General features: G+C 42.4%; 1 protein-coding gene and 1 non-coding gene across 6 annotated transcripts; both read left to right on the forward strand.

Annotated features, from left to right (window-relative positions):
• The first annotated feature begins 11,862 nt into the window (after positions 1-11,862).
• rpl21 (ribosomal protein L21) lies at positions 11,863-22,448 on the forward strand. Of its 5 annotated transcripts, none has more exons than XM_078222183.1 (6): positions 11,863-11,890; positions 12,800-12,878; positions 15,838-15,899; positions 18,542-18,654; positions 21,565-21,715; positions 22,320-22,448. In XM_078222183.1, exons 2-6 carry the CDS (start codon positions 12,812-12,814, stop codon positions 22,407-22,409), a joined length of 483 nt encoding a protein of 160 aa, XP_078078309.1. In that variant the 5' UTR covers positions 11,863-11,890; positions 12,800-12,811; the 3' UTR covers positions 22,410-22,448. The 5 variants fall into 5 exon arrangements, with proteins under 5 accessions (XP_078078309.1, XP_078078307.1, XP_078078308.1 ...); XM_078222181.1 differs by lacking the exon at positions 11,863-11,890 and adding an exon at positions 11,939-12,155; XM_078222182.1 differs by lacking the exon at positions 11,863-11,890 and adding an exon at positions 12,129-12,151.
• LOC144500150 (small nucleolar RNA SNORA27) lies at positions 20,345-20,472 on the forward strand. The gene has a single exon (XR_013498938.1). It is a non-coding gene; the product is annotated as a small nucleolar RNA SNORA27 (small nucleolar RNA).
• Positions 22,449-22,968: the final 520 nt, after the last annotated feature.

Consider the following 22,968-nt stretch of genomic DNA (forward strand, 5'->3'; position numbering starts at 1 on the left):
GCTTCCATCGATTACAGCTCCTAACTGTTCTAACAGATCCATTCCCAAAATATTCCTTTTCCCATTAAACATATCCAAACCTGAAACCAATTCCTCCCAATATCTCTAATGTAATATGCTCACTTAATATAGCCATCTGAGCCCCCCCATCCACTCTTACCAATTGTATCATTTCGTGGGTGAACCACAAGGGTAAGTCCATTATGTATATAGTTGCCTCAGTATCCACTAACATAGTACAATAATAACCCCCTAATTTTGCCCTTACATACATTTGGGGATCTCGGTCTGTATCTCCAGACTTGCAAATTGTCATTTCTGTCCTAATAACTTCTGCAACTCATCTGCTGACATCTGGATTACTGTCTGTGCTGGGGCTGGTGCTGGGGGTGGAGCCTCAGAGGGCTGCCTCACCCATCTGGGACCCTGTCCTTCCTTCCCTCCCCCCTTTCGCCAACAGTCCTTTATGTCATGACCCTTTTTCTGACAATTATGACACTTATTACTCTCTGTGGATTTGCTTCGATATTCTCTAGCTTAATGTCCTTTCTTCCTACAAAGCATACTCCATTAGCTCTAACCTGGGACTGTGGCTGGGGCTTATCAATCTGCGCTGGGGTTGTTTTTGGAGTTTTATGATTACCTTCTCTTTTCAAAGCCCAATTCATAATTTCCCAATAATTGTTTCCTATCAGGAGACTCATTTTTATGATTTTAGTCAGGACTGGACTAAATCCTTCTTCAAGTGGACCTTAAAGCATCTCATCATTCCTGTTAGGATCGGCTAACCCTCCAGCATCTACGTAAGCCCTAAACTTTCTTTCCCCATATTCGTCTGCCGATTCTTTGGGTTCTTGTTTAACTAATGTTATCTTGGTCCAATTGACTCTTCCCCTACCGATTGCCCGTCCAATTCTCCTTTTAAATCTGTCATACTTTTGTTGATCATTTGCCAATATCCAATCTCCCCCTTATAAATCAGGGGGTAGCAAATGCCACCCGGCACTAGCTAATTTTCCCTTCACTAATATCCTTACATCATCTAAAGTTAAATTATGAACTTCCTTTAACTCATCCATGTTATCCCAAAAGGCTGAATTCTGGTGATTTTGTCATAACGGGCCTAGTTTATCCATAAGCATCTGCTTCTCCGTCGCCGATAGTGGCATTTCTTGTGTAATAACAGTAGGTTGCTCCATGAGCTTTTGTTAGAGTTTGAATTGGGGCCTTATTAGCGGACAGAGGTGCCTCCGTAGAGAGGGGATTACTATCATTCTGAACTATTTTCTCCTGCGTAGTTCCCAGGTTCATTCCTTCTCCTGCAATTGGGGAAACTACTGAGGGACCCGATTGTCCCGTCACCATTCCACCCATGGGGGTATTCATTGGTTCTTCCTGCGCCGCCTTCGCAACAGCCACCTGCCTCCTGACTTTGCCTCCCTCTGGAGGCAGTTTCTCATCATACGAGCCAGTATCACAACCGCCATTTCTGCTTTGAGTTTAGATTGTCTAATCCACCGTGCCTTTGCTCCGGCGCCTCTGGATTATACCCTTTCTCTGTCATTTTCTTCAATATTATTCCATGTGCTGTCGCTATCGTTTGAATTAAACTATCAGATTCCCATTCGGGATTTGTCAAATCTGGGCCGCTCATTGTCACCTTGTGGCCCCTCACCTCACTACCTCTTTCTGTTTTGCTGATAGCTCTCTCCCTGGAAACTCCTACTCCAGGACCCACACCGTCCCTTCACCTCTTTTTTTTCTTAAATCCCCCACTGGGGATTCCTCACGCCCGAACTATCCGTCACCCTTTTGTACGGTCTAATTCCTCGGTGCCTCTTGCTGTGCGGCTTTTATTCCACTGCTCTGTAAACCGATCCAGATGTCTGTCCCTTACGTTAAGGATGTTAGAAGTAACCTGCGCTTATTTATTGCGCAGTTTTTTTAAAAATCGCTCTGCTCACAGGGTGCCCCAGGATTCCATCCCTGGTCTCCTGCTTTAAGCATGGTTTCTTTACACAGTCATACAGTATATGCACCCCTTCCCCGGTTTGGATTGCTCAACTTATGGCTTCCAGACGTGTGATCCCCCAACTACTGGGTGGCAATTAGAAAATGTACTCACCGGCTTCTAGGAAACACGTCTTGCATCCGGATTCCAGTGACCGATCCTGCCGACTATGCCAGTTGTAGGGGGATTTTCTCAGGGCATCCCTTTGGGGGTCTTGTATTCAGCTGATCTCAGCAATCACAAGGACTTGCGAAGACAGTATGTGGTTAAAGATGTTCTTTATTTGAACAACGCATTGGGAGAGACAGTCAGAGGATTCCAACTTCTCTCTGACCTTATATCACATGGGTACAACAGATATACATTTCTGAAGATTTGATATTCCCGCCCAACCTGTCATCCAAGCTAGACGGTCCAATTACATTAATACACTTTATTTACTTCGGCCAATAGCATTCTACCTTCTAGCAGAATTAGGAATTCATTGGTCAACCGAACCCAGAAGTTCTTCCCCCCCTCCCCATTGCCTAGTAACCTTACCTACACAAATCTGAGAGGTTCAAGGATCGCCCCTAACACCTGCAATCCAGGTGTTAGGAACCAGAAGGGAGTAATCTTCTCTGGTCTGTTTTCTGTTCCTTTATCAGTGGAGGTTGAATTGCAGCTATGCATTAGAGCTAGAAGCTGAATCCTTTTTTCATTTTCAATAACTTTGTTTGCTTGTAGCTGCCTGACCTGCCCCTGATAATAGGGTATATGCTCTGTGCTTCATTGCTCCAAAAGAATGTGGTCTAATTAAACTTATTTCCCATTATGCTAAGGGGTAAATTGCTTGTTAGCCAAAGCTCACAAGAAAATGCAAAAATACAGTTTAAATCTATAATACTTGTTCAAAAATGATTATACATGTGCTTATACAGACAATCTCTTCGTATGTTACATAAATGAGGCACATATATATATATATGTATGTATGGCACACTGTGGTCCCTATTTTAAACCAATCTACTTGTTTTAATAGTCTTAGGGATTTCTCTATCCGCTACTGCAGTTAATCTAATGGAGAAAGGCAAGGGACTGGCTAGCTAATAACTGTCCCTAAGACTCCTGGAATGAAAGTAGCTCTTTATTTTTATTAAATGAAGATGAGAAAACAGAGAACATCGGGAGGGAAGGATCCAGCGGTTGAGCTGGTGAAAAGGCTAAAGGTGCTGTGAAAGGGCAGGGGATGGTGGAGACTTGGTTAGAAAAGGAAAGGATTAAAGGAAATTATGAAAGTAAAGCAGGAAGCAAAGTTGGATAAAGTAGAAGAGGATGGCAGAGGAGATGATGAGGATACCAAGCCATGCTTTCCCCACAGGAAATTTCAGCATGCAGTCCTCCTGCATTGGTAACCAGTCTAGGGGTGAATCTGAAAACTTGTGATTCAGGTGAAACGTAAAAGGTGGAAATTTAAAGGGAAGGGAAGGAACAAGGACATTCTCAGTCTTTAGAAAGCATGAAAGGACTTTACAATCCATTGGCGGCCATTGTCAAAAATTGAAAGCGGAGTGGGGAGGAGAAAATGAATAAAAGATTATAACAATATGGAGATACGAAATGGAGACCGAGACTACAATCAAGTGAGAAAACAGTCTACCAGCTGACCCCTCACCTTGCAACATAATGGGTGAAGTGAAAGTGGTGTTGTGTGAGGAAACACAGCAGCTTGCTTGAAAAGAGTGCTCATACATTTGAAATAACAGTCACTGTTACCATCTGTAACAAATCTGTTCCACTTGTTAGCTTAGATTGCCCTTGTAGATGATCCAATACCTGTGAAGATAGTTTGTTATGTTTTGTCAGGTTGTTATATTGACTGCTACAATTATGACTGGTGGAATGAATTAGACAATAGAGTCATAGAGGTTTACAGCATGGAAACAGGCCCTTTGGCCCAACTGGTCCATGCCGCTAAGTTAGTCCCAATTGCCCATATCCTTCTATACTCATTTTACCCATGTAACTGTTTAAAAGACAAAATTGTACCCGTCCTCCACTACTGCTTCCAGCAGCTCATTCCAGACACTCACCACCCTCCGAGTGAAAAAATTGCCCCTCTGCACCCTTTTGTATCTTTCCCCTCTGCCCTCTATTTTTAGACTCCCCTACCTTTGGGAAAAGATGTTGACTATCTACCTTATCTATGCCCTTCATTATTTTATAGACCTCTATAAGATCACCCCTAAGCCTCCTGCGCTCCAAAAAAAGTCCCAGTCTATCCAGCCTCTCCTTATAACTCAAACAATCAAGTCCAGGTAGCATCCTAGTAAATCTTTTCTGCACTTTTTCTAGTTTAACAATATCCTTTCTATAATAGGGTGACCAGAACTGTACACAGTATTCCAAGTGTGGCCTTACCAATGTCTTATTCAACTTCAACAAGACTATATTCAATGTTCTGACCAATGAAACCAAACATGCGGCATGGTAGCACCGTGGTTAGCACTGCTGCTTCACAGCTCCAGGGACCTGGGGTTCGATTCCCAGCTTGAATACTGTCTGTGTGGAGTTTGCACATTCTCCTCATGTCTGCATGGGTTTTCTCCGGGTGCTCCAGTTTCCTCCCACAGTCCAAAGATGTGCGGGTTAGGTTGATTGGCCATGCAAAAATTGCCCCTTAGTGTCCTGAGATGCGTAGGTTAGAGGGGTTAGCGGGTAAATATGTAGGGATATGGGGGTAGGGCCTGGGTGGGATTGTGGTCGGTGCAGACTCGATGGGCTAAATGGCCTCTTTCTGCACTGTAGGGTTTCTATGGTTCTATGTTGAATGCCTTCTTCACCACCCTGTCCACCTGTGACTCCACTTGCAAGGGGCTATGAACCTGTACTCCTAGATCTCTTTGTAGTATAACTCTTCCCCAACACCCTACCAGCCCCGATTTGATCTACCAAAATGCATCACCTCACATTTATCTATATTGAACTCCATCTGCCATTCATCAGCCCACTGGCCCAATTGATCAAGATGCTGTTGCAATCCTAGATAACCTTCTTCACTGTCCACTGTGCCACTAATCTTGGAGTCACCTGCAAACTTACTAACCATGCCTCCTAAATTCTCATTCAAATCATTAATATAAATAACAAATAACAGTGGACACAGCACTGATTCCTGAGGCACACCACTGGTCACAAGCCTACGGTCTGAAAAACCACCCTCTGTCTTATGTCATCAAGCAAATTTTGCATCCAATTGGCTACCTCACCCTGGATCCCGTAAGATTTAACCTTATGCAACAACCTACCATGCGGTACCTTGTCAAAGGCCTTGCTAAAGTCCATATTGACAACATCAATTACACTGCCCTCATCTACTTTCTTGGTTACCTTTTCAAAAAAACTCAATCAAATTCATGAGACATGATTTTCCACTCACAAAGCTATGCTGACTATCCCTAATCAGTCCTTCTCTCCAAATGCCTGCAGATCCTCACTCTCAGAATACCTTCTAACAACTTACCTGCTACAGACGTTAGGCTCACTGGTCTGTAGTTCCCAGGCTTTTCCCTGCAGCCCTTCTTAAATAAAGGCACAACATTTGCTACTCTCCAATCTTTAGGCACCTCACCTGTGGCTATTGATGATTCAAATATCTCTGCTAGGGGACCCGCAATTTCCCCCCTAGCCTCCCAAAATGTCCTGGGATTCATTTCGTCAGGTCCCGGGGATTTATCTACCTTGATGCGCTTTAAGATTTCCAGGACCTCCTTCTCTGCAATACGTACATTCCTCAAGACATCACTATTTATTTTCCCAAGATTCCAAAAATTGATGCCTTTCTCAACAGCAACATTGATGAGAAATATTCACTTAGGATCTCGCCCATCTCTTGTGGATCCACACATGAATGACCTTGTTGATCCTTAAGAGGCCCTACGCTCTCCCTAGTTACTCTTTTGTCCTTTGCAAAAGCTATTTGGATGCTCCTTTGCCTTATCTGCCAAAGCAATCTCATGTCCTTTTTTGCTCTCCTGATTTCTCTCTTAACTCTACTCTGACAACCTCTGAACTCTTCAAGGGATCCACTTGATCTCAGCTGCCTATGCATGTCATATGCCTCCTTCTTCCTTTTGACCAGGGCCTCAATATCCCGAGTCATCTAGGGTTCCCTGCTTCTAACAGCCTTGCCCTTCACTCTAAAGGGAATGTGCTTACCCTGAACCATGGTCAACATGCTTTTGACATCCCTTTGCCTGCCAACAGACTCCCCAATCAATTTTTGAAAGTTCCTGTCTTCATTTTGAAAGTTCCCATCAAAATTGGCCTTACCCCAATTTAGAATTTTAGCTTTTGGGCCAGACCTATCATTCTCCATAGCTATCTTAAAACTAATGTAATTATGGCCACTGGTCCCAAAGTGATCCCTCACTAACACTTTTGCTTATTTCCCAAGAGGAGGTCAAGTTTTGCGCCCTCCCTAGTTGGGCCATTCACATACTGAATGAGAAACTCCTCCTGAATACACTCAAATTTCTCTCCATCCAAGCCCATAATACTGTGGTTGTCCCAGTCAATGTTGGGAAAGTTTAAGTCTCCTACTATTACCACCCTATTTTTCTTGGAGCTATCTGAAATCTCCTTACATACTTGCTCCTCAATTTCCCGCTGACTATTTGGGGGCCTGTAGCATAATCCTATCAAAGTGATCTCTCCCTCCTTATTTCTCAGTTCTACCCGTGTTAGGTGGGCGAACCCTTGGATATATCCCCTCAGTACTGCCGTGATGTTATCCCTAATTGAAAACTCAACTCCCCCTCCTCCCTACTTCCTGTTCGTTCTTTCCGATAGCATCTGTACCCTGGAACATTGAGCTACCAGTCCTGCTCCCCCCTTAGCCATATTTCAGTAATAGCTATAAGATCCCAGTCCCATGTACCCATCCATGCCCTGAATTCATCTGCCTTGCCCGACAGGCCTCTTGCATTGAAATAAATGCAGTTTAATCTAGACTTCCCTTGCTCTTTGCCCTGATTTCTCAGACCATCTGTCCTGTCATGTTTTGTACACTCTCCCTGTTTTATTTTGCCTAGCTTCACTGGACCCATTCACTGAGTTCTCCACAATCTCTGTACTCCATACTGTGGCCCTTTTTGATTTTTGTCTTTGGTTTCACTGCCTTCTACTTTCCTCTTACTGCCTTTTGTTTCTGTCCCCACTTTACTTCCTGCATCGGTTCCCATACCCCTGCCACATTAGTTTAAACCCTCCCCAACAGCACTAGCAAACACTAACCACCTCCCCCCCCCCACCCCTCCTCCCCAGGACATTCGTTCCACTCCTGTCAGGTGCAGCCGCTCTGAGACATCTTTGACCCTTACACCGGGAAGACAACATACCATCCTGGAGTCCCATTTGCGTCCGCAAAAACACCTGTTTATTCCCCTTACAATTGAGTCCCCTATTACTATGCTCTGCCATTCTTTTTTCTGCCCTCCTGTGCAGCAGAGCCAACCACAGTGCCATGAACCTGGCTGCTGCCACCTTCCTCTGGTGAGGCATCTCCCCTAATAGCATCCAAAACTATATCTCTGTTTTGGAAGGAGATGACCGCAGGGGACCCCTGCACTGCTTTCCTACACTTCCTCTGTCTGGTGGTCACCCGTTCCCTATCTCCCTCAGTAATTTTTATTTGCGATGTGACCAACTCACTTGAATGCACTATCCATGACTTCCTCAGCATCATGGATGCTCCAAAGTGAATCCATCTGCAGCTCCAGAGCCGTCAAGCGGTCTAACAGGAGCTGCAATTGGACACACTTCTCGCATGTGAAGGAGCCAGGGAACCAGAAGAATCCCTGAATTCCCATAATCGCACAAGAGGAGCATAACATGGGTCTGGAATCTCCTGCCATGACTTAACCCTCAAGTTAACTTAACAATAACGACAATGCCAAGAGAAAAAGACAACAAATGAAAAACTACTTACCAGTCAAACCTGCTGGCAGTGATGGCACGGTTCAATTTCTTTCTACTTCTCACTTGCCCTCAAATCTCCCTCACAGGTGCGCCTCTCCACTCGAAGATGAACGCCTCTTTCCCCTCAGCATCGAATTCCCACTCAGCTCCAAATTCCCGATACCTTACTCTGACTGAATCTCACTCCGGCTGCAGTCTCTCTCCTACTGGCCTGCGCAAGCTCACTAGTTTATTTTGTACAGTACCATATAAACTACAACATATGATGATTTGAGTATTTCTGAAGAACCATTAGAATCAAGGTTGGACAACCCTTTATATACCATTCTTGAGCTCAGAGGTCTGTTGTCACAGCCTCCCCTGCACTAATGCTCTGACAAAGCAAGGCATTTGCAGCTCAATTTGTAGATGTTGGTATGTGGGTGAACACAATACCTTTGGTACAGGATTTCCTGACTTGTATCCCTCCATTGGTCAGCCTCTTCTCCTCCCAAAAGGATTCCCATTGAAACACTCATTGTGGCATTAACTGATCTATAGGCGAATAAAAGCAAGAGCAGACCAACTGCCACAATTGCTTAAGTTTATTTATTAGTGTCACAAGTAGGCTTACATTAACACAGTAATGAAGTTACTGTGAAAATCCCCTGCTACTGAAAACCTAAAATGTTGAAAAGTCTTAGATGTGGAGATGCCGGCGTTGGACTGGGGTAAGCACAGTAAGAAGTCTCACAACACCAGGTTAAAGTCCAACTGGTTTATTTGATAGCACAAGCCACAAGCTTTCAGAGCACTGTCCCTTCATCAGGTGAGTGGGAGTTCTGTTCACAAACAGGACATATATAGATACAAACTCAATTTACAAGATACACTCCCACAACTTGCCTGGGCTTGCAAAATCGCACTAACTGTCCTGGCTGGAGACAATACACATCTCTCTAACTTGTGCTTAACCCTCTCTCCACTCACATTGTCTGTACATTTAAGACTTGACTACCTGTAAAGACTCGCATTCCAATCATTATCTTGTAAATTGAGTTTGTATCTATATATGCCCTGTTTGTGAACAGAAGTCCCACTCACCTGATGAAGGGGCAGTGCTCCGAAAGCTTATGGTATTTGCTACCGAATAAACCTGTTGGACTTTAACCTGGTGTTGTGAGACTTCTTACTGAAAAATCTCAGAGCAGGTCTGGCAACATTTGTGGAGAGAGAAACAGTGTTAACTTTTGGAGTCCAAGAAGACTCAGCCCTGGTTGTATTTCAGGGTCTGGGTTAACTTATAGAAAGCAGATGAAATCTTCAGCCTCTGCTGGAGGAGTGTTCCCAATCAGGAGATGGGCAATTTTTAGACAAGTCTTTGGGGTTTGCTGCAGTAGGAAGTAGAGCTGCTGGTAAGCTAGCTTTTTGGAAAATCCTTAATTTAGTTGATGGAGTATAGGCCCCTCTCCAGGTTTGATCTCAGTGGCCACTCTGTATCTTTGATTCTGAAGCTTAACAGCAAGCCTCCACACCCAAGTTTTAAAAAGTGTAAGTGGTGAGAAACATAATTGAGGCCACATTTCCCTCACGTATGCTTCTTCTTCATTCTCTCACCTGCATACATGGGATTTTAGTTTGTTTGAAGGTTCTGGTACATGGAATAGTGGGAAGATGATAGCATAGCAAAACACATGAGTGAGTTGCTTTCCACTTCTAGATTTACTGGGAAATTGACCAGGGGTGCGTGGGAAAGTGGCAGATTGTCACATGTTCATAGATACAAAACTGCGATTCAGTCAAGTAGCCACTCTTTACTAAGTTATCAGTGTGGATTGCTTCAATTTAGCAAATGAAATATTCAAACCAATTTTAAAAAATAATTCAGTAGGCAGCTAGGAATGTTTGCAATAAAGAAAACGCAGTCAGATCACTTTAATTTTTTCCACGTCAAATTATCTGAAATGACCAGATTGCACAATCAATTTCTTCCTGCCATACGTACAGCATTGACCCATCCTTCTGACACCTATGAATTAGCAATTTTACTTGGACTTTGGGGATTTCCATTACTGAGGGAGAGCTGCATTCTGAGATACCAGCTTTGAACAACATGTAAAGCCAAGGCCTTCTCAGGCAAATGCAAACAATCCCATGGTATTATTTCAATAACAGAGAAGGTGAGTTCTCTCACATGTCCAGGCCAATATTTATTCCTCACAAACATGACGCAAACATTATCACGTTATTATCTCATTGCTATTTGTAGGAACTTGCTGTGTGCAAATTAGCTGCTGTATTTCCTACATTATAAGTAAAAGTTTTAACAAAGCCAGGTTAAAGTCCAACAGGTTTATTTGGTAGCAAATACCATTAGCTTTCAGAGCGCTGCTCCTTCGTCAGATGGAGTGGAAATCTCCTACATTATGACAGTGACTTCAGCGGCTGTAAAACGTTTTGGGAGTATCTTGATGTGAAAGGTACGATACAAATGCAAATATTTATTTTTCTTGGGTAGAATTAGACAGGATTCAGATTGATATCAGTGGCTCCTTGCAGAAATATCATCTTTCCCACATGGCTGTACTGCAGTAAACACTAAGGCCAACTGCTTACGATATTCTTCTTTGAAAGTACCTCTTTGAACCATGACCCCTTATCACCTAAAACGGCAAGGCAGCACGAGAACATCATCACCTTCCAGTCACACAATCCTGACTTGGAAATACATTCCTGTTCTTTCATCATTGTTGGCATAAACATCCTGGTACTCTAACCCTAACAGTACTGTGGGAGTACTGAGTTCACCACACAAACTGCAGTGGTTCAAAAAAGTCAGCTTATCTGTCCTTTCTTAAAGGCAACTGGAGATGGTCAATAAATGCTGATTGTGCTAGTGATGCCCTTAACCCAATAAGATTTTTTTTTAAAAAAGTGCATGCATGTTTGATAAATCAACTGTAAGGGCAAGTCGTGCTTGACTGCAATTTCTTGCACCCACAGTTGAATACTCTGCAAAAGCATAGTGTCATGAGACAATGAAAATTCAAAGAAAAGACTTCTTTTACAACATTAATAGGTTCATTTTAAGAATTTGAAACAAATTTTCCTACATTCATATGTATGCAAGTTTAATTTCACCTCTTGCGTAGTTCAGTTAAACAGCTAACAGCAATTAAAGAGATAAGTAAATAGGTGATTTCCATCATTGTATGAATGATTCCATTTACACTGTGTAAATTTTCATGTTAAAGAACTGTACATAAATCTGTCAGCATTGGAAAAATTGACACATGACAGAAGAATGTTATTTTTAATAGAGAATCCTATTTTGAACTCTGTTGGGTGAACTAGATCATGTGAAACATGATATAATATTAAATTAGCTTAACTCTAACCAGATCCATCCCAATTAATCACCAACTCATCCCATCTCATTTGCTGCTGAAATCCTTATCTCTATCTTTATTGCCTTTCAAGTAGACTATTCCAACACAACCCTCGTTAGCCTCCCACATTCCATCCTCCAGAAACTGGAAGTCATCTAAAACTCTGCGACCCATGTCTTCAGTGGCTCCCAGTTAAAGCAGTGCCTTGATTTTGAAATTCTCATAGTGTTCAAATGCCTCTGTGACTTCATCCATCTTTAATCTCTGCAACCTTCTCCAAGCTTCAGAGGTGTGTACACTCCTCCAATTTTGACCTCTGGTAGCTCTGATTCTAAACCTTCCAGAACCTCCACATTTGGTGACAATACTTTTGACTGCCTAACTCCAGAAGACACTAAATTCTCTCCCTAAGCCCCTCCCCTTCCTCCTTAAAACCTACCTTTTTGACCAGGTTTTTTGACCCTCTGTGCTAATATCTCTTTGGGCTTGCTGTTTAATTATTACTCCCTCCTATAAACTGCCTCACCCCACATTGCTTTAGAAACACAACTGGGTAAACAAACCCCCCCAGTCACGTGACCGTCAACGGTACAGGTCCTTCGAGCTATTACGCCACGTCATTTAAAAACTGTTCGCCGAGTCCATGAATATTTTGTGTAGTTGCTGAACGAATGCAATATTGATGAATTAAATGGATGAACGTTGCGCGGAATGGTTTGCTTTCTGCTCAGGCCCTGGGTTAGACAGTTGCCGATGGCCATGTTAAGGCGGTTGGGGTCCTGGCTCTTCCTTTTCCGCCGAGCTCCGCCATCTTGCAGGTAGCGCGGCGCTCGGGCTCCGCTCCGCCCTGTGAATAAAACACCGGCTCTCGGGGCTCGCACACGGCTCATAGTGTTGCAGAAAGCGGGTTGTGACGGAATAAATTCTGTTTAGTGTCGGGTTTGTTCCTCCACACACTCGAGGGCCGAGCCGCTCCTGCGCCGGCTTGTTCGGCCACATGGCCGCCCAGACCGGGCCACACTGTTTAACGTCGTCTTAAACCGGGACTGAGACAGTGGTAGGGTTTGCAGCCAGGGGCTGCTGCAGGTCAAATCCGGCTCGGTTTAAAGCGTTGTGAAAAGAGTCGGTTTTAAGCGGTAGGCTTGCGTCATCTCCACGTTTGTTAATTCACATTAATCAGTCGACACCGGTTGAGTGGTCCTTAGGATCTGGAATGCACCCCCTGACAGTGGTGGGAATTCGATCCAGGTCTTCAAAAGCGAGTTAAATAAGTAACTGAAATCCGGGACTGCAGGAAATCGGAGGGGGGTTGGAATGAGATGAGTTCTTTTGGCAGAGAGCCAGCATGAAGGGCAGAATGGTCTCCTATACTTTAACTATTCTATTGTGCAAGACCCCCCCCCCCCCCCCAATGTATACAGACGCGCGCACAGGAATCTAAGTAACACTGGTTTCTCTTCAGTAAAGGTTCAAGATGACGAACACCCGGGGTAAGAGGAGGGGGACTCGATATATGTTTGCAAGACCCTTCCGGAAACATGGTGAGAACTCTTATTTTTTTTATTACAGTCACCGATTTTTGTCAAGAAAATTTATGTTATCGATAGGGAAATATAGCAATTAAATAGCTGTACCAATCTGCTGCTGGGCTGTGAATCAGCAATCCTGTCGTTTTATTTTGTAGGTTATTGAATTTTGGGCAAATCCGTTTAATCCTATCTTTCATGTAATGAAGGAGTTAATAGATAGTAACTAGATTGTGAAGTTGGGCCCATCTCTGTTCATTTTGCTATTGAAAGCAGACCAAGAATACCAGGGTTCCTGCATGAAGGGGAGGTTGACTTTCATGATCTCTTTGATTACGCTTCTGTTTCTGGTGTAAGATATTAGTGTGACGGGTTGATTATATTCCGTTAATGATGCTGGTATATGGATTTCTGTGATATCTGATGTTCAATGATGAATGAACTCCGATGATTGTCTTCTGAGACAAAATGTGAAGGTTATTTCACCGGCACACAGCAAACCAGAATTGGGGAGGTGTGAGTGAGAACTTGTGGAAGCTTTACTCTTTTTTTTAAAAAAAAAAAGTACCTTATTTTGCCCCCCATACATCATAGCATTTTACAACCAATTAACTACTGCTTGGAATAGAGTATTTTGTCCTGGAGGAACTCATTCATTCTGGAACCTATGAGAAACAGGTGGATGGTGGCAGGATGTTCAATTTTGGGAATGGGGAATGTCAAAGCTGGGCCTAATCCATTTGGCATGTACATTTCTCAGCAAAGGTCATTGGATAGTTCCAGGTCATTACCACTTGTGTATTTAAAATAAAAACGTTCTTGCTTTCATCCATCCCTGCATCTCATGTTCAAAACCTTAAATCTGTGTCCCCTCGTCCTTGAGCCATCGGCAAATTGGAACAGTTTTTCATTGTCTACCTCAGTGGTTCCCAAAGAAAACACCCCCAGTGAAAGAAAATTCAAAATATTAGAAATTTGTTTAATTAAACCAAAACTTCGTCTTCAGCTCCGATTAGCCTCCTGTGCATGTGCCAGCTGGGAAAGAGCCATACATGTGTGGTTTAGATTTTTTATGCTGGTCAGGCCCATTCACATGGAGCTGAAGACAAAGGTCCCACGTGCCTGCACAAAAAGCAAAAACTCAAAGGGTGCAAAAACCCTGGGAGAAGTGAGATGGAGCGGTTTGGAAGAAAGAACAGGTGAAGTTAAAAATGAAGTTCTCAGTAAGGGAACTCAACAGAAAATAGGTATGCATCAAAGGTTTAATAGTATAGAGGTGTTCCATAACACACAAATGTTGGAAACCACTGGTCTATCTTGTCTAAATCTGCCATATAATCTTGTATGCCTCTATCAAAACTCCTCAATTTTCTTTGCTCCAAAGAGAACAACCCCAGCTTTGAAACTAAAATTGCTCATCCCTGAGCCATTCTCAGAAATCCCTTCTACCCTCTCTCATGGAGCCTCTGATTCTTCCTCAAATGTTCTGGGCAGAACTGGACAGACTATTCTAGTCATGGTCTAACTAGAGCTTTCTATAGGTTACATAAGAAATAAGATCTGGTTCACTGATATCCTTCAGAGAAGGAAATCTGTCCTGACCTGGTCTGGCCTATATGTGACTCCAGATCCACAGCAAAGTGGTTGACTCAAATGGAGAGGCAGAGAAGTGCTGGCCCAGCAAACAACGCTCACGTCCCATAAAATGATTTTTTTTTTAAAAGAGCAGAATTCGGCCTTCGGCCGAGTGTGTTCTGCCATTCAATAAGATTGTGGCTGTCTGTTTTGAATTCCACATCCCCATCTATCACCGATAACTTGATTCCCATACCGAACTAGAATCCTACCTATCTCTGCTTTAAAAATATACAATGACACAGTCTGCGGAAGTAGAATTCCAAATTTGCACAGCCCTCTGGAAGAAAAAAGTCACCAACTTTGTCTTAAGTGGTGGCCTCTAGTTCTTGACCCGCCCACAAAAGGAAACATCTTTTCCACGTCCACTTTAGAATAGAAGAATCATAGAATCCCTATAGTGCAGAATGAGGGCCATTCAGCACATCGAGCCTACACCACCAACAATCCCACCCAGGCCCAATTCTTGTACCCCATGTATTTATCTTGCATCCACCTGTCACACTCCTTCACTAAGGGACAATCGTGCATGGCCAGACTAACCCACACGTCTTTGGACTATGGGAGGAAACCGGAGCACCCAGAGGAAACCCACGCAGACGGTCACCCAAATCTGGAGTTGAACCTGGGTTCCTGGTGCTGTGGGGCAGCAGTGCTAACAACTGTGCCGCCTTGTCGAGACTGTTCAGAATCTTAAGTACTTCAATCAGATCACCCCATATTAAGTCTGTCTGATGCGTCGCTCATTCCAGGTATAAATCTAGTTGAGCTCTGAACTGTCTCCAATGCATTTACATCCTCCTTTAAATCAGGAGACCAAAACTGCACACACTTCCAAATGTGGTCTCCCCAATTCCCTGTATAAACTGAAGCTTAACATCCTGACTTTTATATTCAATTCCTCTCGTAATAAAGGATAGCATACCATTAGCCGCCTTAATTACTTGCGGTACCTGCATGCTAACTTTGACCCATGCAATAGAACGCATAGATCTTGCTGCAGCTCTGAATTCTGCAGCCATTCTCAGTTTATGTAATACTTGGCTTTTCATTCTTCCTGCCAAAGTGAACAACTTCACATTGAAACACATGATCAATATCCAAATCTTTACACCCAACTTTGGGGAACACCAGTGTTTACTATCCTCTAGTCAGGAAAAGAACTATTTACCATGGCTTGCTGTTTTCTGTCCTTGAGCCATTTTTTTCATACGCCTTAATTTTGTTCACAAATTATATCATAAGCTCTTTGAATAAATGGAATATGCAACATTGACTTTGGTATTAGATAAAATGAATTTGAGTTGTTGACTTAAAATGGATTTGTTTGTTTTTTTAGGGCCTGTTCCTCTTTCTACTTATTTCCGTACTTACAGGAAAGGCGATATTGTTGACGTTAAGGTATTTAATAGACACGTGGCCATACATTGTGTACTTTTATCAGTGAAATTATGTGACAAATTGACATTTTTTTGAAGCATAAATATTAAGTTTAATGTACCGTAAAATAGGATGTTCTGTTTTCTAGAAACCAATAGTGTTGCTGTTATTAATGCTGTTGTGTGACTATACTGATGAGTAGTTTTCCATGAGATAATGGTGGTGATTCATCCCTGAAAAACCATAGATTGCTGCAGCTGACACCCCATTTCTCTCAAGCATCTAATTGTTAAATGAATTCATAGTCCCTGTCTAATAAATCTTGTGATCAAAGGGAAGGAAATCTGCCATGCTTAACTGGCATGGCCTACATGTGACTCCAGATCCTCAACGTGGTTGACTCTTAACTGCCCTTTGCAATGCCATAGTAAGCTGCTTGGTTCAAGGACAATGGGGGATGGACAACAATTGCAACACCCACATCAAAATTTTACAAATCCATGCAATATGTTGATCACTTGCAGTACAATTACTGTTACTGAAGAGGTAGTGCTTGGCAGACTAATGGGACTGAAGGTAGACAAGTCTCCGGGCCCGGATGGAATGCATCCCAGGGTACTGAAAGAAATGGCTGAGGTAATAGCAGATGCGTTAGTAGTTATTTATCAAAATTCGCTGGAATCTGGGGTAGTGTCGGCTGATTGGAAAACAGCTACTGTTACGCCGCTGTTTAAAAAAGGAAGTAGACAAAAGGCGGGTAACTACAGGCCGGTTAGCTTAACATCGTAGTTGGGAAGGTGCTGGAGTCCATCATTAAAGAGGAAATAGCAGAGTACCTGGATAAGAATGGTTCGATCAAGCAGACGCAGCATGGATTCATGAAGGGAAAGTCGTGTTTGACGGATTTAATGGATTTTTATGAAGATGTGACTAGTGCGGTTGACAGAGGGGAACCGGTGGATGTGTTTTTAGATTTCCAGAAGGCATTCGATAAGGTGTCTCACAAAAGGCTGCTGCAGAAGATTGGGGTACACGGAGTTGGGGGTAAGGTGTTGGCGTGGATTGGGGATTGGCTATCTAACAGGAAGCAGAGTTGGAATAAATGGGTGCTTTTCTGGTTGGCAGTTGGTAACCAGTGGCGTGCCGCAGAGATCGGTGCTGGGGCCTCAACTGTTTATCATTTACATAGATGATCTGGAGGAGGGGACTGAGTGTAGGGTATCAAAGTTTGCTGATGACACGAAGATGAGTGGGAAAGCGAATTGCGTAGAGGACCCGGAAAGTCTGCAGAGAAATTTGGATAGGCTGGGCGAGGATCTGGCAGATGGAATATAATGTTGGCAAATGTGAGGTTATCCACTTTGGAAGAAATAATAAATTGGAATATTATTTAAATGGAGAAAAATTACATCATGCTACTGTGCAGAGGGACCTGGGGGTCCTTGTGCACGAATCGCAAATACTCAGTCTACAGGTGCAGCAGGTGATCAAGAAGGCGAATGGAATGTTGGCCTTTATCGCGAGGGGGATAGAATATAAAAGCAGGGAGGTCTTGCTGCAACTATACAAGGCACTGGTGAGGCCGCAACTGGAGTACTGTGTGCAGTTTTGGTCCCATTATTTGCGAAAGGATATATTGGCCTTGGAGGGAGTGCAGAGAAGGTTCACCAGGTTGATACCGGAGATGAGGGGTGTAGCTTATGAGGAGAGATTGAACAGATTGGATCTGTACTCGTTGGAGTTTAGAAGGCTGAGGGGTGATCTTATAGAGACATATAGGATAATGAAGGGGCTGGATAGGGTAGAGGTAGAGAGATTCTTTCCTCTTTGAAGGGAAACCAGAACTGGAGGGCACAGCCTCAAAATAAGTGGGGGCCGGTTCAGAACAGAGTTGAGGGGGAACTTCTTCTCTGAGGGTAGTGAATCTCTGGAATTCTCTGCCCATTGAAGTGGTGGAGGCTACCTCGTTGAATATGTTTAAATCACGGGTAGATAGATTTCTGATCGATATGGGGAGCAGGCCTCTTTGGAAATCTACATTTCTTTTCATGGTCCATATGATTCATCTGCAGAAACCTTTATGGGGTATATAGAATAGGGTTGACCCCTTCTGGAGCCATATTCAATGCTGTTAAGTAGGACTAATGCAAGTTTGGCTCTTTAGACTAATCAGTTCTGTGCATATTAGTAAGACTCAAGTACATGTATTTTATCAAATTATTTTCTGAATAACATGGCCACACCCGTGCCATTTTATTGCTTTACATTTTAATGTGTTCTTTGGAGTAATGTAAAAATTGATTGTACAGCTGTTCTTCATTTCTCCTGTTGACTTGTACATCCCGTGCTGCTTTGGGCCCACCCATTGGCTACGTCTTCCCTCTCCAAATCACTTTGCTCCTTTACATCCCTCTTTGCGCACCCTGCTTAAAACCTATGCCTTGACTTGCAAATAACTGTACAACTAGAGAAATGATGAGTTATCTTTAGATTGCATTTCCAAAACTGAGTGCAAGCAGTATTTGATACCAGAGAAAGCTAAAAAGAAAATCTTCATGCCTAGATGTGTTAAAACACTTTCCTATTTGAATTTCATTGAACCATGCTAAGAATTGATTTCAAAACTCACCAGAGTAAGGACTGAACTGTCCCTTTCCCCTTAGGGCACAGGCACTGTACAAAAGGGTATGCCCCACAAATGTTACCATGGCAAGACTGGAAGAATTTATAATGTTACACAGCATGCTGTGGGCATTATTATCAACAAGCAAGTCAAGTGAGTATAAGCAGTTAAAACTTGTATTGTGCTTTAAGTATGGGAAATGGTCTAGAAACATTGTAAGAGGTCTGGTCAAGAAATGGGTGCCAAGCCATGAAAGGAGATATTTGGATGGCAGAGATGAGATTGCCTGTGGAAAGAAAAAGCATTGGAGGTCACAAATCAGGAAGTGAAGAGTTTAGAAGAGCTGCAAGATGTTAGAATTGGGATACGATTAAAATTGATTAGTGACAGTCACTAATGGATGAGTAGCAATAATGAATGGACTTTGTGCAAGATGGGACTTGCACAACAGAGCTTTGTATGAATGAAGTGTGGAAGGCCAGCAGGAAAACATTGAAAGTCATGAGGATATCTTGGAATAGAATCCTGACAGTGCAGAAAGAGACCATTTGGCCCATCGAGTCTGCACCGACCACAATCCCACCCAGGCCCTACCCCCATATCCCTACATATTTTAACCCGCTAATCCCCCTAATCTACACATCTCAGGACACTAAGGGGCAATTTTAGCATGGCCAATCAACCTAACCCGCAAATCTTTGGACTGTGGGAGGAAACCGGAGCACCCAGAGGAAACCCATGCAGACACTAGGAGAATGTGCAAACTCCACACAGACAGTGACCCAAGCCGGGAATTGAACCCAAATCCCTGGAGCTGTGAAGCAGCAGTGCTAACCACTGTGCTACCGTGCTGCCCAGACATATCAGACATAGACAGGCTGAGATGAGGCCAGCAGTGGACAATTTTAGAGATGCATGTATGTGATGGTGGTCATGATGATTTTCATAATTCAGTTGAATAGAACAGTTGAGGTTGCAAGTGATGTAGTTCAGTCTGAGATGGGTAATGGTGTGGTTAAAACAGTGGAATGCATACAGAGTTTGTGGTGAAGACTGCAAGATTGCCATCCTGATAACGGAAGAATATGCAGCTTGTTTAACACGCTGTTAGGCAAACATCGAGTCAAGGAATGATGGAGCTGGCTGTTAGTTGGCATACATGTGAAAGTTGACCTTGTTTTTTTGCATTATGCTGCTAGACCAGGGCAATAAAGATTATTGGGAGATCTTGGTAGTGGTATCAGGAAAGGAGTAAAATGCATTACTGGTGATAATCTGGCTACACCAGATTACAATCATATCATGGCAGTGCTGTCCTGTGGCATTTCATAAAAGCATAATCAGGCAAAACCTAACTTGGAAGCTAAACATCTTGGTTGGGAGGGTGGTTTACAGTTGAAGGCAGATTTAAATTAGTAGAAAGATCTACGAAGGGAATCCTAGAGCATATGCTAACGCAGATGCAAAAAATGGAGGAAATGCAGCATTCTTTTAAGGCTGGAAGAGGCAAGAGTTTTGGATGAGCTTCAAGTTTATGAAAAGTAGCAAATGGAAGCCGTGTCAGGAGATCAGTAAAATAACCTGTGACAAAAAGGTACAAAGAAGGTTTCAGCTACAGGTAACCATTCAGCAGGGTTGGTGGTGGGTAGTTAAATTCTGAATTGGTGAGAAAATGATTTGGTTCTCCCAATGTTTCATTGGAGGGAATTACAAAACTGAATGACTGACACATCCATGTCAACTGAAGGATTGTATGGTTTACAGTACAACAATGTGAAGCAAATGGACCAGATTCGTGGAATTGTGACTTGAGCTGTTTCGATGCTGTGTAACCAGTTTTGTGCCACCCTTCTTCACTTTGCCATCAAGACATGTGTCTTTATTGGTCATTCAAGTGGGGTACAGAAAAAAGCCCTTTTAAAAACCCAAGCAGATCTATATTTGACTTGGTTCCTGTCAAAGGGGACATTTAAGAATATTGGAAGAATTAAACCTTGCTGTGATGGCTTAAGATGTCTTTACACCTAAATTGTGAAACCTGTTTTGATAAATCATCTTTTCTAAAATGATACTTGAATTTTTATTCCAGAATTGCAGTATTATGAAAGCACCATAAGGCTTAGTGAATGAGACTTCCTATTTTTTTTGGTGTTCATACATTTGAGTACCTTCATTAAATGGCCTGCGTTGTGTAACAGTCATTGCAGTAACATTCAGGATACCATGCAAAAATATCAAATGAACTGAACTTTAATCATATTTCATTGCAATCATCTGAATGGAAATGCTATCAAAAGGATGACCACTACTTCAAAAGGCAAATAAACAAGAACAGTGAGGAATTCATTTTCACATCTCACCGATCTTGATAACAGTTAGATGTTAGGATACCAGCTGTGATGACCATTACCTTGGTTTTGGTAGTTTTGCATCTTGCTAGCCCTTTGACGTTCCCAATGTTTTTTTTCAGGGTTATTGGCCTCACTGATCACAATGCTTTACTGTCAGATTGTTTTAGCTGCTTTATATTGCATTGAAGTTGATTTTTGAAAGTCACAAGTCAACACATTGGTGCCCATCTTTGAAAACTAGAGTATAATTGAATCGTCACACCGAATATTTCCATCATGTATTCTATCAAATGATAAATTCTAATGTGTTACCAGATACATTTGTATTTGATCATTTGAAATTAACTAGTAAAATCTCCAGTTTAAAAAAGTACTTGTGCATCTTATTGTGAAAGATACTCTTGATTTAGCAAAAGCTTATTCAAAATATTGAAGTTTTTGTAAAATGAGTGTAATGCAGGTGTTGAAATTTAATTTGAGAAGGCCTTGCACTGAGGAGTCTGATTGGAACTTGTCACGTGGGCTTCTAGAAATCTAGAGCCACATTAGTTTAAAGCTGATCAATGGATAAGACAGGATCTAAATGCAGTTACACTACCTTTTATAAAGTCCAATTTTTACATATACTATAGAGGGCCCCAGGTGTTTCAATTATGAATTTTAGATGGTTTTTAATGGTACTCTGAATTCCTTGCTTTGAATTGCATCCTAGGGGCAAGATCCTCGCCAAAAGAATTAATGTGCGTATTGAGCACATCAAGCATTCAAAAAGCAGAGACAGTTTTCTGCAGCGTGTGAAAGCGAATGAAGCAGCAAAGAAAGCAGCGAAGGAGAATGGGACCTGGGTTGAGCTGAAACGCAAGGTAAAGGACTCTACGGTGACCTCAACTTTAGGTGATCACCCAGAACACAAGTGGAATATTGTCTGTGTCAAAGTCAGATACCCAAGGGCATGGCCATCTCACATACTCGTTACTGAAGTCTGTCTGCTGATTTTTATAGTTCAAAGATAATGAGTATTTGGGAGGATGGCAAATGAACAAAAGTTAAAATATACACTGACAATCTTTTGCTTTTAAGCCTAGCTGGAAAATTAAAACTTGTTCTTCCCCAGTTTCTTTACCTTTGTTTACTGAAACACTCCACTTCAGGCACTGCACAGACAAAGCAGAACTCTACTCGCAGCTAGTTTAGACCTGAAAATATCTTTGAATGAGCACTTGGATGTTAAAGGTGTGGTGGGGGGGGGGGTCAAGATGTTCATTGCTCAATAAAAATGGCAGTTGAACAAGTGGATGATTTTTGAAACATTGATTTACGTTTTGGATATACTAATTTTGTGTCCCTGGTTATCAGGATTTTTTTGGTTTCAGTTTTGAGCAGAATTTTGATTTGTTTAAGATCAATGTGGCTAAATATCAGAATAACAATACCACTTAACTAACGTGCTGATTTTCTACTTTGCAGCCTGCTGAGCCCAGAAAGGCACACTTCGTACGAACCAAGAACAACAAGCCACAGTTGCTAGAACCAATTCCATATGAGTTCATGGCATAATTGTGATACCAAATCAAATAAATTTACTGTCAAATATTGTATTCATGTTCTGCATTCTTTGTAAAACTTTCACCCCCAGCCATTGGAACATAAAGGAGCAGGAATAGGTCATCAGTTGATCGAGCTTAACTAAAATAAAAGCAAATGACTGCGGATGCTGGAATCTGAAACAAATAGAAAATGCTGGAAAATCTCAGCAAACCGACAGCATCAGTGGAGAGAATAGAACTAACATTGAGTCTGGATGACCCTTTGTCAGAACCAAGGATCATATAGACTCAACATTAGCTCTATTCTCTCCACAGAAGCGGTCAGCCCTGCTGAGATTTTCTAGCATTTTCAGATTTTTGCATTTGCTCTGACATTCATTGAGATCATGGCTGATGTAAGTCAACATATTGTTGCAGTATCCCTGTACCCCTTGATGTTTTTAAAATAAGTAGAAAAGGTATAATATCGGCGCTGAACATATTCAATGACAGCCTCCATGGAATTCCCAAGTATTTACAACTCCGAGTGAAGAAATTCCTCCTTATCTCAGTCCTAAATGGCCTGTCCA

This window comes from Mustelus asterias, chromosome 10 (assembly GCF_964213995.1).
Source record: "Mustelus asterias chromosome 10, sMusAst1.hap1.1, whole genome shotgun sequence".
NCBI lineage: Eukaryota > Metazoa > Chordata > Chondrichthyes > Carcharhiniformes > Triakidae > Mustelus > Mustelus asterias.